The 16087-nt window shown below is 52.3% G+C and overlaps 11 protein-coding genes across 11 annotated transcripts; 4 read left to right on the top strand and 7 right to left on the bottom strand.

Annotated features, from left to right (window-relative positions):
- Positions 1 to 220: 220 nt before the first annotated feature.
- Malapachy_2930 (hypothetical protein) lies at positions 221 to 3751 on the top strand (the record flags this gene model as incomplete). The annotated part of the gene is made up of 1 exon (XM_018137414.1): positions 221 to 3751. The coding sequence occupies one exon, from the start codon at positions 221 to 223 to the stop codon at positions 3749 to 3751; it is 3531 nt and encodes a 1176-aa protein (XP_017993809.1).
- Positions 3752 to 4007: 256 nt separating this feature from the next.
- Malapachy_2917 (hypothetical protein) lies at positions 4008 to 4648 on the bottom strand (the record flags this gene model as incomplete). Its single annotated transcript, XM_018137401.1, has 3 exons — positions 4008 to 4052; positions 4151 to 4191; positions 4228 to 4648. The coding sequence occupies 3 exons, from the start codon at positions 4646 to 4648 to the stop codon at positions 4008 to 4010; spliced, it is 507 nt and encodes a 168-aa protein (XP_017993709.1).
- Positions 4649 to 4857: 209 nt separating this feature from the next.
- On the top strand, positions 4858 to 5224 carry Malapachy_2926 (hypothetical protein; the record flags this gene model as incomplete). Its single annotated transcript, XM_018137410.1, has 2 exons — positions 4858 to 5115; positions 5159 to 5224. 2 exons carry the CDS (start codon positions 4858 to 4860, stop codon positions 5222 to 5224), a joined length of 324 nt encoding a protein of 107 aa, XP_017993759.1.
- A 235-nt stretch (positions 5225 to 5459) lies between these two features.
- Positions 5460 to 5976, top strand: Malapachy_2951 (hypothetical protein; the record flags this gene model as incomplete). The annotated part of the gene is made up of 2 exons (XM_018137434.1): positions 5460 to 5897; positions 5956 to 5976. 2 exons carry the CDS (start codon positions 5460 to 5462, stop codon positions 5974 to 5976), a joined length of 459 nt encoding a protein of 152 aa, XP_017993914.1.
- A 222-nt stretch (positions 5977 to 6198) lies between these two features.
- On the bottom strand, positions 6199 to 7674 carry Malapachy_2935 (oligosaccharyl transferase alpha subunit; the record flags this gene model as incomplete). The annotated part of the gene is made up of 1 exon (XM_018137419.1): positions 6199 to 7674. The coding sequence occupies one exon, from the start codon at positions 7672 to 7674 to the stop codon at positions 6199 to 6201; it is 1476 nt and encodes a 491-aa protein (XP_017993804.1).
- A 154-nt stretch (positions 7675 to 7828) lies between these two features.
- On the top strand, positions 7829 to 9213 carry Malapachy_2925 (rnp domain protein; the record flags this gene model as incomplete). Its single annotated transcript, XM_018137409.1, has 4 exons — positions 7829 to 7961; positions 8003 to 8174; positions 8527 to 8842; positions 8872 to 9213. 4 exons carry the CDS (start codon positions 7829 to 7831, stop codon positions 9211 to 9213), a joined length of 963 nt encoding a protein of 320 aa, XP_017993758.1.
- A 172-nt stretch (positions 9214 to 9385) lies between these two features.
- On the bottom strand, positions 9386 to 10207 carry Malapachy_2942 (hypothetical protein; the record flags this gene model as incomplete). The annotated part of the gene is made up of 3 exons (XM_018137425.1): positions 9386 to 9940; positions 9969 to 10076; positions 10106 to 10207. 3 exons carry the CDS (start codon positions 10205 to 10207, stop codon positions 9386 to 9388), a joined length of 765 nt encoding a protein of 254 aa, XP_017993866.1.
- An 86-nt stretch (positions 10208 to 10293) lies between these two features.
- Malapachy_2911 (cysteine desulfurase) lies at positions 10294 to 11947 on the bottom strand (the record flags this gene model as incomplete). The annotated part of the gene is made up of 2 exons (XM_018137395.1): positions 10294 to 10713; positions 10979 to 11947. The coding sequence occupies 2 exons, from the start codon at positions 11945 to 11947 to the stop codon at positions 10294 to 10296; spliced, it is 1389 nt and encodes a 462-aa protein (XP_017993711.1).
- Positions 11948 to 12205: 258 nt separating this feature from the next.
- Malapachy_2909 (eb1-like protein) lies at positions 12206 to 13239 on the bottom strand (the record flags this gene model as incomplete). The annotated part of the gene is made up of 3 exons (XM_018137393.1): positions 12206 to 12268; positions 12309 to 13090; positions 13119 to 13239. 3 exons carry the CDS (start codon positions 13237 to 13239, stop codon positions 12206 to 12208), a joined length of 966 nt encoding a protein of 321 aa, XP_017993792.1.
- A 126-nt stretch (positions 13240 to 13365) lies between these two features.
- On the bottom strand, positions 13366 to 14570 carry Malapachy_2940 (tho complex subunit 3; the record flags this gene model as incomplete). Its single annotated transcript, XM_018137424.1, has 4 exons — positions 13366 to 13536; positions 13566 to 13949; positions 13980 to 14285; positions 14316 to 14570. 4 exons carry the CDS (start codon positions 14568 to 14570, stop codon positions 13366 to 13368), a joined length of 1116 nt encoding a protein of 371 aa, XP_017993868.1.
- Positions 14571 to 14671: 101 nt separating this feature from the next.
- On the bottom strand, positions 14672 to 16027 carry Malapachy_2938 (kinetochore protein mis13; the record flags this gene model as incomplete). The annotated part of the gene is made up of 1 exon (XM_018137422.1): positions 14672 to 16027. One exon carries the CDS (start codon positions 16025 to 16027, stop codon positions 14672 to 14674), a length of 1356 nt encoding a protein of 451 aa, XP_017993811.1.
- Positions 16028 to 16087: the final 60 nt, after the last annotated feature.

Below are 16087 nucleotides of genomic sequence, written 5' to 3'. Positions count from 1 at the left end.
GGCAAAGACACCAGGTTGTCCCCAGCCCTTCACATCCTCAAACATCCTCTTTCGCACATCTGTTTGTGTGTTGTGGGAAGGCTCTAAACTACACTTTTTGTGCTGTAGGTGATCTCGTGGGGAAAAAAAAGCTATGCCTTATCCTTCGATTTCTCCTCAGGGACAAGGGTATCACGCCGTGGCTGATGAGAGTTTCGATAGATCGGCCGCATCGAAGACCATGTCGGCCTCAGATCCTCCGTCATATTTCACGTCGGATGATGTGCCCCTAGACATCTTGTCCAGCTATGATCAGCCCGCGGCAAGCCAGTCCGAACCCCCGGCTCGAGACCCTCTTGTGAACCCAGGCAAGGGACGTGTGCGCTGGGGGGAAACATCTACCGAACCGCGAAGTACGCGGATCCGTGTGCGAACGGACGGAAATGGTCCCACTATTACAATTTCACAACCTGAAACCCCTACGGCTCCGCACGGTGCTGCTGTGGCTCCCATGTCGCCTGTGCGTCAAGAACACACAGGTCTTCAGCGAGCGAATCGCCCTGGTCATATTAATCTCGACGATTTGAAACCCAAGTTTGAGCCTATGACGCAGCCCCATGTAGTGTCCCATGGTGATGGCGATATTGGACATACTGGTATGCACCAGCTTGAAGACGATGACAACAATCGCTTGGCTGCATTGGCACATGAGCTGGATGGCCTGGATAGTGAAGCGGCGTCAGAACGACCGCCGCCTGGACAAGTCATTATTCGTGATGAGGCTTTTCTCCCTGGATTGGCGACTGCGCCCCGTAGTGAAGGCTCGCAAGATCACGAGCCTTTGCAAGGTGGCACGCATAGTGGTACAACGACGCCAGGTACTGAGTCTGACTATGACCCTGCCGAGTACTTGGAATATGTGGACATCATCCCTGGTGAAACAGATGGTATGCCTTCAGTTCCACGAAAATCACGGCGAAAGCGTGCCCAAGAAAGCACGTCCAGAGGCTGGAGTCGGTTGCGTGGAATTATCGGTGTGCCCAACAAAGACGAGAACATCGATGACCTGGCTGAAAAGGGAGCATTGGGTGCTGATGCTACCAACCAAAAGAGCGTTCCTGTCTTAACATCTTCTGGTCTTCGTGGTACAGGCAGCCGCCATCGTCCTTCTGCGTTGGAACGTAAAGCGGCGAAACTCGTGCGGGCTCATAAGCTTCTTAATGGTCTTCCTACGTCGGATGAAGAAATTGAAAAGCTCGATCAGATCCCTTCGATTAACCGTGAGCACCTGCCACCATCCGATGCTAGCACGCCCGATGCGCTAGAGACTGCAGAGCAGCTGGACGCACGGCCTGTAGCATCGAGTGGTGTCTTGGGCCAACTCTTGAAGCTGTATGATCAGGAGCGGGAAGGCGCCGACTCTGCATCCCATTCAGAGACGGCTCCTCTTGCGCCTCCCAGTGAGACGGAGCAGGCCACATCCTTGGGTGGTGGTTTGAACTTGATCGGTGATCAAGTGGTGGATGCGTATGGTAATCAGGCCGCTGTGAAAGACGTGCACCCTGAGGTCTTGGAGGCCGCCGTGGCGCGAAAGGGTATGGGAACACCAACTCATGGGCCTGTCAGCCCACGCCGCTCGTCTCTGTATTCCGGCTCAGGCCTCATCAACCTGGCCAACCACAATATTGCGACAGTGGGCAACGTAAGTCAAACGGTGATGAAGCATGTGGCGAATGATGTCGGTATTGATGTGATGGATGAGCGACCCAAAGCGGCTCGGTCTGCCGCTGGCACTATTGGTGCCCTCGTAGCTACGACCGGCAATCTGATCGGTGCTGTATCGCCATTGCATGCACAGCTCGGCCCCAATCCACGCAGGCCTGGGTATACGTTGGATCGGTACTTGCTGCCGGAGATAAATGAAAAGACGCTCCGTCGAACGGCAAAGATTGTCGCAGAGGCGGCGCCTGTGCCCAAGCGCCTGCGTGAGGCGCGAACACCTGGTGGCAGCTTGATGACGCCGACGTATCTGTCTACAGTGACCCCTGGTGACAGCAGCTACAACCCCTACTTTGGAGAAGCGAAGTCAATTACAGGGCAATCTACAGGCTCTTCGAAGCGTTCAGCAGATATACTTACTCAATCCGGCTCGGCCCTGGGCTCGGCCGGCCGCAACCTTCTCCATAAGCAAAAGCCATCTATCTCTGTATCGGAGGATGGGATGGAGTACATTGACGGGAAAAGCGCGGTGGAAGTGGCTAAGAAGGAATGGCAAAAGAAGCTACGTAAACGCAAGGCAAAGACAAAGAAGCAGGAAATCTTTATCACCATGCATGTGGCAGCCATCCTAAAGCGCCAAGAGTTCCTTATGAAGCTGTCTCGTGCCCTTATGATGTTTGGTGCCCCGACGCATCGCATAGAATTGCAAATTCAGCAAACTGCCAATGTGCTGGAAGTCAATTGCCGATGCATCTACTTTCCGAACTTGATGATTTTGTCGTTTGGTGACGACACCACACATACGTCAGAAACCAAAATCATTAAGCAAGGCAGTGTAGTCGACTTGACCAAGTTGACGGATATGCATACCATTTATTGGAATGTCATTCACGACAAGATTGGTGTTGAGCAAGGATCGAAGCAACTAGATGCACTTATGCGTCGCAAGCCTATTATGCGCAAATGGCATCATGTAATTGTGGGTGGCCTGGCCTCTGCCTTTATTTGTGTGGGTCAATGGGGCTTTAGTGGCTCGTTTTTAGATGCTACTGCAGCTTTTGTGTTGGGCGCATTCATGATCTTTTGCCAAGAATCCGTGACATCTGAAGTCTACTCCAATGTATTTGAGATTGTCTTTGCCACAATCAACTCTTTCATTTCAATGGCTTTGCATCAGATCGGATCAGAAGTCATTGATGGTGAAAGAGTGTATGGCCGTTACTTTTGTTACCAAGCTGTGGCTGCCGGGTCTATTGTGCTGATTCTTCCTGGTTTTATTGTGTTAACAGGTGCTTTGGAGCTTCAGTCTAAGAACATCGTGGCAGGCTCTGTGCGTCTTGTCTATGCCATCATTTACTCAGTGTTGCTTGGTTTAGGTATTATGATTGGCGCCTTACCCCTGATCAAGGGCGACGATGACCAGGGCCGTGCCCAGTGTGGTGCTAGAAATCACGCACAACTGATGCATTGGTATAACACAATGCCAGGCGGTAAAGGAAAGGCTTCTTTTGCTTGGGCATTTTTGACAGTGCCTGGTTATGCCACCTTGCTTTCGTTGCGTAACCAAGCAAAAGTGACACGTAAAGAATTCCCAACAATGGTACTCATTGCCATATCTGGATGGCTTGTTAGCAACTTCGCTGTGATTGCTGACAATGTTACTACTGGCTCTAATCCTGTCCCTTCTGTCCTGAGTCAGCACCCGTATTTGTTCTCCGCCATGGGCTCTTTTACTGTCGGTGCACTGGCCAACATCTACGGACGCCTGTTTGATGGTAGAAGCTTTGTGGTGGCTGTCCCTGGCATTTTGTATCAACTTCCATCCGGTATGACAGGTGGCACAGCGGCTTCCCCTACATTCCTGTCTTTTGCTACTCTTGCAGCGAACAGCACTGGTGACAGCAAAACGAAAGAAGTCACGTCAGGCTTTCAAATTGGTGCGCAACTCCTCAATGTGTCACTGGGTATTGCGATTGGTTTGTTCGCCTCTACACTACTTATGTACTTCCTGGGCGGCCGCAAAGTACGCGGCGGCGGTATGTTCTCTTTCTAAATGTCAGCCATATTTCTAGGCTCAATAGACGTTACGATTTTTTTGATGACAAATCGCTCAATAGACAGTGCCCCCCTTCGCCTCGCGTGCATGCGAAGCCAACACGGCCATACAAAGACAGCATCCCTGCATAGTCCATAGGCCGTGCCTGTGTGTTGTCTTCAAATCACTAAATGGAGAAGATTTAGAAGGAAACTACCAGAGAAACATTTGCGATAAAGTCATACACTCGCACAATAGACCACCTAGTAGGCCATTAGTGCTCCTCTGTGTCCACCTTTTGGAACCGAGTACCGCTGCACTGTTAGGATTATACTGCAGAAACATACCAGTATGGGCATGGGTGTGGGCCCGGCTTATCCTATCTGTGTTAGTTTAGAAAAAAAAGTTAGTACGCACCAAGTTGATGTACACACGCGGGTGACCCAAAGGACCTTCGCCTAAGCATGTAAGAAAACATAGGAGAGAATACGTACCACCATCGCAGGACACCACACGCTTGGTTGACATCTGAATCGGGTGGTTGTTGATAAGCTCCATAGCCGACAAGCTTTGTGGCTGGAAACGAGGGTCCATCTGCTCAAAACGCGGACCCTTCATAGCTTCCGACTTGGGACGCTGAGACAAGCTCCAGGTCGAGGGATGGTTCGGAGCCTGATCCAAACCGTACGCTTGCACCTCCGGAGGGACCTCAGGCTTGGCAATGGGCATCTCGACCTGTGCTTGGATCGAGCCGCCTTTCACCCTCGGACGCACAAATTCACCACGGGCAAGCTGAGCCGGCGCCTGCTTGGTTGGAGCAGAGCTGAAAATAGGTGCATATACAGAGAAGGAACGCACACCAGACACCTGGGCACGAAGCGCACGAGTAGGCGCAATCAAGGCACGACTGAGCATGATGTTCTCAGCTGGGTCCTGGATCGGTCGGGAGAAGTGACGACTACGGCAGCGCGGCACACCTCGGTAGACCGAGGTCACGTGAGCACATAAAGAGGCGCAGGCGCTGCCAAAATTTTGTCTCGAGCCACTCGTACGTACGTGCATCCGATAAGAGGGACACCTTGCCCTGCCACCCTTGTCCACTTGCCTCAGTCATATTTGCAAGGATGGTGTCTGAAGAAAAAGGACCTGGTATGACCACTGCTGAGAAACTTCCTAATGCCAACGTCCCTATTGCAGGGAAACAGCGCAGTAAGCGGTGGGAAGAGCGTATGCAGCAACGACAGAAAATGCAGGCTATGAAGCTTCGTGAACGCGAAATGAAACAGGTGAAAGAAGACGAGGCGGAAAGGAAGCGCGAAATCCGGCGTGAGCGAGAACAAAAGGCGGCTGAGAAGGCGCGCTTGGAAGCAATGGCTGCTAGGGTACGTATTCCCCTTTCAAAGAACGCAACTAACAGGCCTACAGATGAGTGCCAAAAAGGCTATGCGTCATGCTCGTAGGATGGGTCGAACAAAGAAGGTGGCTCACTGATGCTGAGTACCATGCCTCTCGCAAATACCCAGTCTACTTTTCCTCCTACGTACCGGTCACTGTATTATAGAAGAAAAAAATGAAGAATATGTTATGTTCTCTGTTGTCTATTCTTACGAAGGCACAGCCCATAGAATCCACATCACACCTTGGCTAAAGGGTAGAAGTACGTAGTAGGCCTGGGCACCGAGACGCTGCTACTTCCTCCACAAGTCTGCTTCATGCCTCCAGTGCCATGACCAGCCAGAAGTCAAAGCCGGGGACAACGCCCATGCCGGCCAAAGGTTTGGACGAAGATGCGCCTTATATTATTGAGTCATATCAAAGCTCGGATGGGCAGTATTCTGCCCCCCAGGCGCCACCGTCATACACGTATTCAAGAGATCCGCGACCACCTTCCCAGCCACGATCATGGGACGAGGCTGCTCGTGCGAAGACCATGCCCATCAACCCTTCTGAACCGCGCTCGATAGGTCATGTGTATGTGGATGTGGACGAAGAAACTCAAGAATTCGGTCTGGGTGGCACACCCTCTACCATGCCGGGCTCGTTAAACTCAACGATCACAGGATATGCGACCGGGCTTGGATGGGAGCTCAGCAAATTGTGCGCACTGGCGTATATTCTCCCACCCTTCTCTAGCGTGCTGCTGCTTGTTTTTGAGACTACCAATGTACGTACGTGAGTGTGCTCACATCAGGATTTGGTCCGTTTTCATGCCTACCAAGCAGGGTTTGGCGGTGCCGCTGTGATTGTCGGAACTTGGATCCTCAACGGACTATTGGGCTTTCACTGGCTCTCTTGGCTTTTGTTGAGAATGTCGCTTTTTGTGTCATGGTACTGCGGATATCTGGCGCACCAATCCGCTACATCCTTAGAACGCGAGCCATTTTGGCCAGTGTTGGGTGCTTACGCTGTACAATGCGTCGGTGATGAGTAATGCTGAAAGCCATTTATATATATGTCAATATACTCTACTGAGTCTTTACACGCTGAATAGAAACAGACTGACGTCGTACAAATGCAGCCATGATAAACAGAAGAAGCGCCGCAATGGAGACAGCCATAGGCTTCCGCAGCTGCGACCAAATCGAAAGAGAATACTCGATGTAAATCATCTTTCCGTGCTTCCAAATGCATCGCCTGCGTCGAATCAAAACAGATGGACGACCCACAGTATCCAGGTATGTAGGGTATACGTCCATGCTAAGGGCGTCCACAGCGAATGGCAACGTCACATCAATATCCGTAGCACCTTCTGGCAGAACAATACGAATTTCTGCGTCGTCCACAGCTGCCGATTTGGGGGCAATCAAGAAGGGCACAGCTACACGAACCCGACCTGGCTTAGTGAGAACAGAGCGAATAAGACCATGTGTGCTCATGCGCTGGTTCCATCCCGTAGTGAACGTGTAGTTCCAGCCTCCCAGAATAGGGAAGCGAGGACGCAAGTCCAAACGACGCGCCCCCGTGGCAGGAGACGGGGCAGAGAGCATCGAAGTCGAGACGTTACCAACCGCATCGACAAAGTACACATCTTTCGAGCCCACCGGTAGCATCAGAGGCACACTAATAATTTGTGACATCCTTTCCTGAGCAGGGTTGTGGAAGTTGTTGATCATATGCTTAGCACGGCTGAAGTGTCCCTTTAGGGCCGGGCCATCGTTGCGCAGCCAGATATGGTCTTCCGTAGCCATATTATCGCCCCAGTGACTGATTTCAACATGACGACGATACTTGGCATAGGTCGCCACCGGATTAAGGTAGGCATAATGGACGAACCCAGAGAGTGAGCGCGAGTCTGTCGGGTTGAAAGGAGGCACATTCTGATGAGGTCCAAACGACACTGACTTGCCGGATTGCGAGGCAGAAAGTGTTGGACCATACGACAAGATCGGGTCATTAGTATTCAGGATAACTGTGGCCTTCTCAATAGGGTAAGGGGAGCGAGGCACGGTATCGCCCTGCCAGTACAAAAGCTGCTCTTTGCCTTGTTCAATTTCAAGTGGGAGAGGGATAGAAATGTGTAGCATAGAACCAGAAACCTTGAGGTGAATGGGCTCATTGTCTTTCAAAGCCGACGATGGCACTTCTACTAGGTAAACAAAAGTCTCCTCATCGTCGACGGAGGGGCCCCAGAATAAAACATCAAGGTCAGCCTTGGGCTTCCCCTTCGGCGATGACGAAAGAGTAGCTGATATTTTTGCCAGCTTCTCATGCTCTTCACCAGAGAGGTATACCTTGTAGAAGGCGCGATCGCCAGAAGGGAGAGAGGCAGGCGAGGCGGAAATGGAAAGCTCGAAGTTGGAGACAGCTCCGCCAAGATCGATCACCTTGTCATATGAGGCTTGGACCCAGTCGATAGCCTCAGCAGAGCATGCGGATACATATAGTAGTACCCAGATACCAAGGAACGCCAGAAGCCTAGCAAAGTGGCACGGCGACTGCATTTCAATGACAACGTTAGAAGACACTGCAGGTCCACGTCCAGCGATCACATCGGTCCGTGCCTCCAGGTGGCACAACTTGAATTATTTTTAGTGGGGCTGGATCGAAGTGCCAGCCACATTGCTCTACCAGCCATCCATCGCTGACTTGTCCACGATGAGCGGCAACATCAACAAAAAAACTGGGACGGATGCCATGAAGTCAGAGGAAAAGAAAGAGAACAAGAAAACAGTTCCATCTCTTGGTGCTTTGGATGAAGATGACGAGTTTGAGGAGTTCGAGACTGACGGTATGTGTTAGTTTTAAATTTGGACAGGTTTAACAATGTAGATTGGGACGAATCTGAAGCATCTATGCAACCTGGATCTACAGCTACGAGCAAGACCGGTCTCGCTTCTACAGCGCTGGACATGAGCGGCTCCGCTGGCTCAGGCGGTGACCATTTGTGGGAAGACAATTGGGATGATGATGACGTGGAAGACGATTTCAGCGTTGCACTTCGGTATGTATAAGGGCCGTTCCAAATGTACTTGTTTTGGAATGGCGAGAGAATGGTACTAATAAGGCAGGGCTGAGCTAGAGAAAGTGGATGGCGTTGAACCTATGGCTGCTTAATATGTACATGAAACGATAAATTTTGGGGAAGTGGGTATTCACTTTCTTATTCTGTTTGTGATACACTAGAGTGTTTCTTTTTCTTGTGACGCACTTCCCCTGTCGTGTATAACACTGCCCTTTGATATCCCAACATAGCGAGTAGAACGACTGTCCTGTTCGTCTGGATGATTGATCTCGTCCTTACGCGTCAGTCTATCACGTGATATGACATTGGACGTGCATCGCTCACTCCCTAGCAACGTCACGCTTGTCCTTCTAATGGCTACCAACGAAGCAAGTGGTGATTTGGGTGCCTCACGGCCAGAGCGCGAAGCAGACATTTCACAATATGAGTCTGAGAATGTGGATGGGCCTGCAAGCCGAGAGGCGGATGTGGATGACGCTGATTTGGAGACAATGAAGCAGCGCGTTGCAGAAATGGAAGCAGAAGCTGCCAAACTCCGTGAGATGAACGAAGCGGCAGAGCGCGATATGGGCATGACATCTGCTTCTATACATCCAACGGAGGAAGAAAAGATGGAAGTGGATGCACGAAGTATATATGTGGGAAATGTAAGTGAGAGCATGACTAACAACTTTAGGTGGACTACGGTGCCACACCGGAAGAGATCCAGCAGCACTTTCAAAGCTGTGGCACAATTAACCGTGTGACAATTTTGTGTGATAAGTTTACAGGACATCCCAAAGGGTTTGCGTACGTGGAATTTGCCGATCCATCCTTTGTTGAGAACGCAACGGTGCTGAACGAGTCGCTATTCCGTGGGCGGTTACTGAAGGTGACGCCGAAGCGAACCAATGTACCTGGCATGGCCACTCGTGGCCGTGGTCGTGGCCGTGGAGGCTTCCGTGGCGGGTACAGGGGAGGCTTCCGTGGCGGCTACCGTGGCCGTGGCTCATGGCGGGGCCGGGGTCGTGGCTGGTAATTTGGCTAATTGGGTGTGTGCCAGAGACTATGTATTCTGTTCATACTAGACATGTGACTATATCACAATACGATGATACGCCTTAGATAAGATCGCGTGGTAAAGAGGACATCGCTACCATCACGCAAGAATCATAGAGAAACAGGTATCAACCAGGTAGATGAAGCTGTCTTTACCCTTGTGACGACGAAGATGATCGGTGATGGGAAGAGAAGGGAGGGGAATGTAGTGAGTCGCGTATTTGCTTGGCAATCTCATGGGTAGTGACACGCGCAACTTCAGCAGATGAATCAGGGGACGTGTTCTCGTCCGAACTTGATGCTGGACTGTCCTCTGTGGACGATGACTTGTGCTCAAGCAGCCACTTTAGTTCTGAGGGAAGGGCCTTCGTATCATCCATCCATCCATTTTTTTCTGCCAGCGCCCAAAGGACTTGGAGCGAGTGAACCAAGGAGAGATACTCGTTGGACATGTTGGATGGCTTTTGAGTAAGAATCGATGGTGCCAAGGTGTGTGACATAAGTGGTGTCTCCTCGCCGTCTTGACCATAGTGGATCTTAGAGTTCAGTTGCTCGATCTGCTCTTTGAGCGACACTAGCTCATCTTCCACACGGTCACGTTCATGAGCGCGACTGCGGCTGCCACGATACGTTTCTCCCAGGATAATGAGAGCCGCCACCGCAAAAAGGAAGCCTTCTGAAATGGCATTGGCTCCGTTCGTGATGGCCTACATGGTAAGAAAATAAGAGGCGTACCTTGGCATCATTCAGTGGACGGACCTTGACCGGCTCGCCGTTGGCCAGGAGATTAGCCCGAAGCCGCGCCTCGGAGCGATGCATGAACTGCGCGAGGGAAATGCAAATCTACAATGAGCTCCTCATAGCATACATACTTTTTTGAATTTCTCATGATGCACAGCCTGTTGTTTCAGTTGCGTTGCGATAGGCTTCGCAATCGTGCGAATCGCAAGAGAGACAATCTTCGCACTGGCCATAGCGGAAACGATGGGAGTCTGAGGACGAGTGGAACGGGCCTCCACTTGGCTTGATTGATACGGTCTATGGTACTACGGCAACTCCGCTAGCCCGACCACTGAATGGACGAGAGGTCAATACCTTCTTGCACCATCTCCCACAGCGGGCTAAGCTCGCGGAGACGTTCAACCACAGATACAATGCGGTCACAGACAAAGTCAATTTCCTGCTCAGTCGTGAAGCGGCCGATACCAAAGCGCAGACTTGAGTGAGCATTGGCATCGTCCAGACCCAAAGCACGAAGCACATACGATGGCTCCAGCGATGCGGAGGTGCAAGCCGAGCCAGATGACAAGCAAATGTCTTTCAGAGCCATGAGGAGCGACTCTCCCTCAATGTACTGGAATGTAAGGTTCGTGCAGCCAGGGTAGCCTTCGGGGTCACCGTTCAAAATCACTTTGTCGACGCGCGACATGATATTGTCCTTAAGACGCTTAGCTAGAGCCGACACGTGTGCATGATCATACTGTATACGTTAGTGTCCGTTCGCATAGTGCGACAAAGCAAGCGCCATGTCATCTCAAGTTCCCTGCAGTAGCTGACCCTCACTCCGCGACCTGGTAGGCCATCGTGATGAGCATACCCTCCAGTGACGATCTGCAAAGCGGATGGGAAGACCTGTCCCTCTGCAGGAGGCAAAGGAGAGTAGGTAGCATGTCAATTTGGGTCATGAGCGTTGATCATCTTTGATGCCATAGCGACCTGCCTTGCCACACATTCAAAATACGTACCGCCATCTCATTCTTCGCAATGCGAGCTGCCTCACCAAAACCGACCACGAGAGGCGTAGCGAGCGTACCGCTACGCAGACCACGCTCCTGACCACCACCGCTAATCAGTGGCTCCATACGCACACGCGGGCGACGACGAACATACGCAGCACCGATACCCTTCGGACCATAAAGCTTGTGGCTTGACATGCTCATGACGTCAATTCCTGCTTCGTTCACGTCCAAGGGGATTTTACCGAGCGCCTGTGCTGCATCGGTATGGAAGAACGGCTTGGGCACACCTTTACCCAGCTGCTTACTGAGCTCGGCGCCGTGCGTTTTCAGCATTTCACCAATCTCCTTCAGTGGCTGAATCACGCCGATTTCGTTGTTCACCGCCATAATCGATACGATGCTCGTAGTCGGACGGAGCTCCTTCTTCAGCATCTCAAGGTCCACTTGGCCGTTTGACTGCACGGGCAGATATGTCACTTCAAAGCCTTGCTCTTGGAGCGTACGACAGGAGTCCAACACACACTTATGCTCCGTCTGCGTAGTGATGATATGGTTCTTTTTCGACTTGTAGAAGTTGGCAATGCCTTTCAGGATCATGTTGTTGCTTTCCGTAGCGCCGGAGGTAAAGATTATTTCCTTTGCATCCGCATTGACAAGAGAGGCAACATGCTCGCGGGCAGTATTAACGGCCGCCTCGGTCTCCCATCCGTATGCATGGGTGCGAGAGTGAGGGTTACCGTATTGGTCAACATAAAACGGCATCATTGCGTCAAGGACACGAGGATCCACAGGCGTGGTTGACTGTGCATCCAAGTAGATAGGACGCTGCGATCCACGCGGCACAGAGCCATCCATCACGCGATGAAAGAGGGCCTCGCTCTCCTGTGGCGTTTCTGGCATAGTGGATGTCGGGAGTTCCTTCGCCATACGCTGCGCCGAAGATGGCACCACGTACGACCTAGTTGACTTCATCATGGTGGAAGCCATTGCCTTGCGTGATACAGAAGGCCATGGTGCCCCAACACCTTTCCGAAGCACAGTAGCAATCATGGTTGGCAGCGAGACGTGACGGGCAGTGATGCCTGGATGTCGTCCCACCTCCACGAGGCGAGATATCGGCCGAAAGCGATGAAGCCTCACTGGGTGGGCCCTGCTATAAATATATATAATATACCTGCACAGCATATTTGCAACAGTCTCACGTACGTAACACAAACCAAGAACGCCTATTTGTTAAAACGTCTCTGTGTCGTCCAGAGGTTCTGGCTCATGTTCCGGCTCGTGGCCATGCTCAGGCTGTGCATTAGTAATTCCATTGATAGTCAATGCCACCTACCTCCATAGCATCTGGGAGCTCGAAACCTTCTTCTGTCTGATACAATACACCCTGAATCTGCTTGAGTGTCTCTGCCTCTGAGGTAAAGGCAGGATCTGTGAGCTCTTCCCCACCATCTTCTTTGGGCTGCAGCAACTCAGCAAGGCGCTCCTGAATAATCACTTCAACGTCACGCAGTTTGCCAAAGTAAAAGTCACGCTCACGCTCCAAACTGTCGACACTGAGCTTCATTTCATCGATTTCGGCGGTAAGCTGATTAATCGTTTCAGTGGGGATAGACGGACCACGTGCCATACCTCGCGGCGCCATAGACATACGTCGGCCAGTCGTCGCGTTGGCAGCCTGGGTGCGAGAAGTATGTGCCGCTGACGGAGGGCGCGGACCAGCCGCAGGGGTTCGAGCAGCAGTTGTTGAGGGGCGCGGCCCCACTGTTGAGGGGCGTGGGCCCACACCTGAGGGACGAGGGGCCACGCTGTGACGCGGGCGAGCACCGGCACTCGACACAGACCGACGGCCCATCGCAGAACCAGGTGTGCCAGGGTGGCCTGCACGACGACCTTCGGCATCGTACATGCCTTCTCCCGTGTAATTCATGTCCCAAAACTTCTTGATCCATTGCAAGAACTCGAGGTTGTCCTGCATCTTGCATCGAACCAAGCGGTCCACAGGGATCGGCTTGTCGATCCTATTCTTGATGAATACGTTCTGCAGTACTTTGTAGTTCGCAAGCGACTCGTACTCTTGCCGAGCCGCAAAGTTGATGCGAGACATGGGCACATTGCCTTCGAGGTCAATACGACATATACGTACCGTAAATAGAGTCAATAATCTGAGCATACGCTGCACCTGTTCCACATTGCTCAACTTTGGTATAGTTTAGGCCTAGGAGTTCATTGACCCAAGCAATGAGCTCAGTACGCGACGCTGACATGCTGTTGCCCAAAGGAACAACCAACACTTGGCTGGAGCGAGCTATGAAACACACGCACGTACGTACGTCATCACGTGCGAAAGGCACGTGAGATGGGACGTGCGGACGATCGCGCTCCGTGCCTGTCTATGAAAGACTATAGAGCCAGATGGGCGACGAGCGTGCTGTGGCTTGAGCTGTGGCCGCAGGATCAGTGCCACTATATGCCAGCAACGGCTTGGATGGGTGCCATGCAAGAGAATTGATTGTAGAGGAGACAGGAATTTTGTGGGCGATGCGCTGAGATACCGTAGAAATCTAAGATTGTAAGCCACGTTCATACGTACCAAGAACACATGCGCGTCTTCGCCACCTGCCGCTAACCATTCGCCATCGCACGAAAAATCAATGCAGCGTGGTGGGAAAATAAATTCAGAAAATACATGCACAGAATCCCAATCTTTGGCATCCCACAAGGCCAGGGTACTGTCCGCGGCCGTTGTAGCCACAAGACGTGACTTAGGGTCCCAGGCAATACAGAAAATAGCCGCTGGGTGGGCGGGTCGTAGAAGGATACGCTTCCAGCTAGGATGAAAGCCGTGCTCACGTGGTGCTCCCGCCTCCTCTGTCACGGCATCGGGGGTATCTGGCGCACGCAAAAAGCTAATGCCGCCGCTGCCCATTGGAAGCAGGAGAAGGGAGCCATCCGGGGACCAAGCCAATTCATTGATCTGACTGTTTAGTTACGCATAGTCACATACCTCTTCTCGATCCATGCTACCGTCTTTGATCGTGTGCAGTAGTGTGCCTTGCTCGGCGTCAATCAAGCTTACCGTTTCAGACTTATCGCCCACAGCCAAGTAGCGGCCATCAGGGCTGTACGCCAAATTAATATTCGCACCTGGCGTCGTCACTATCCGAGCGGGAGATGGTTGTCGCAGATCCCATAAGCGCACTGTTCGATCCAGGCTTCCAGTGGCTACAAGGTGTGGATGGTGGGGATGGCATGCTAGGGCAGATACTTGATCAGTGTGCCCTGTGAGCTCGACCGAGGAACGGATATCTGTCTATTTCGTAAGTCAAACTATCACACATACACCACGATCTGGATGCCATGCCCGAACAACTCTGTCATGTCCGCAACTAATAAGGCTGTCGCCATTTGCGTTCCACGCCAACGCACGAACGCCGCCAGAATGTCCACCCCGCAGCTCCTTCAGCGATCGGGCAGAGGAAAAGGAGGGATAGGGCATTCCTCGGCGTGCGAAGAACGATGCGTCGGACCATGGCTCTTCCAATTGGCCGACGCGTCGGTACGCCTCAAGGCCATCGGCTGAGGCCCCACTCACCATTGTGGAGGAGAGCGAGCGAGGCGCGACAGCGACGCACGGCTTGGTTCTCTCTCGTTCGGCCGATACCATAACGAACAACACTACGCGCTAAGGAGGCAAGACTATGGTGTGTCGATCGTAGGAGCCTGGGTAGATATACGTTCTTGAATGGGATCATGAATGCCCGCCAAAAGAGTGTCGAGACGTTTCTGCGCTTGTGCAGACATGGCTGGATCGGTACCCTCTGTGTCCAGCGAGGTACCAGAAAACGAAGCCAGACTGGCTGACGTGCGCTCCTGAAGGGCATGCGCTGCGCGGTGCGAAATACGTTGGATATAATCGTGCGCCAGCCGCTCCATTTGGTAGAGGACATGAAGTCGTTGGTGGAGTTTGTCGACAGAAAGCTCCAGTGTATCCAAGCGAGGATCTACCTCGGTGCCCGCCAGGTCTGTGCGTGTGCTATGCGAGGCATGATCGTCCGCCAGGACAGCTTGATTCAGTTCATCGGTGGCAGAGACAATGGTCTGAACTAGGTCCAATTGCCGTCGCGTATGTTCGTCAGCATCGTCGAGTGTCCAAGGCAAGGTGGCCTCGCGAGAGCCGGACAATCCACGCTCCACTTCTTCAGCAATGACCTGTTCTTCATCAGCCTCCGTGTCCGACGATACGTTCGAAGCACTCGCTCTGCCTTTGCGCCTTTCTGTGGCCTGTTCACGGATATGAGCAGCCTGCGCTTCCATTTGATCGGCTTCTGCATGTAGCCGCTGCATCATGTCTTCGTACTCCTTCCATGAAGCCAACTCTGTATCTAGTTGGTGTAGCATACCGGACAGTTGTTTTACAGCCTGTCGATTCGACTGATTGCGTGGATGTGGTTGGAGGGGATGGCTTTCTTTGCTCTTCGCATGCCGAAGCCAGCTAATACCAATAAGGCCGTCGTTTAAATCTCGCATGGTCTCATCAATCACTTTGCGCAGCAGTGGTGATACTTCGGCAATTTGCTGTTTCTCGTGCTCAGACAAAGTATGTGCGGCCTCTTTTGGCACTTCGTGCAGAAGCGAGAGACCTCCATCTTCCACAGCACGCGATTTGCCGTGCCGACGACGCGAGAGTCGTGGCATTGGCGATTCGCCAAGCGCTTGGGCCAAAGAACGGTGCAATGTCCAGCAGAGCAAGTGTTTCATGCGCACCACAGGAGGGACCTGATCAGAACAATGCCGATACAGTATGTCATCGGGTATATCATCGTGAGGGTACGCGGGTGCGCCATCCCGCAAACTGGATGTGCGACGCATCCCCTTGATGTTCATGCTTGTACGCCGCGGGCCGGAGACAGGTGGTCTGGAAGATGTCTCTGTACGTTGTCGTGGTGGTCGGCGGATGGAAGCTGCAGCATCAGTAGCTGCAGGCTGGGACGGCGCCTCCACGCGAGTGAATACAAGGCCCTCTGACGTTTCTTGGGGCTCTGTCGAAGCCATTCGACGAGGCCGCTTGGACGAGCTTTCGCCGCTACTTTCAGCAAGAATGTCAGACAGATT

This window comes from Malassezia pachydermatis, assembly GCF_001278385.1.
Source record: "Malassezia pachydermatis strain CBS 1879 chromosome Unknown scaffold1, whole genome shotgun sequence".
NCBI lineage: Eukaryota > Fungi > Basidiomycota > Malasseziomycetes > Malasseziales > Malasseziaceae > Malassezia > Malassezia pachydermatis.
The sequence above is the reverse complement of the archived record's forward strand: the minus strand, read 5'-3'. Positions and strand labels throughout refer to the sequence as shown.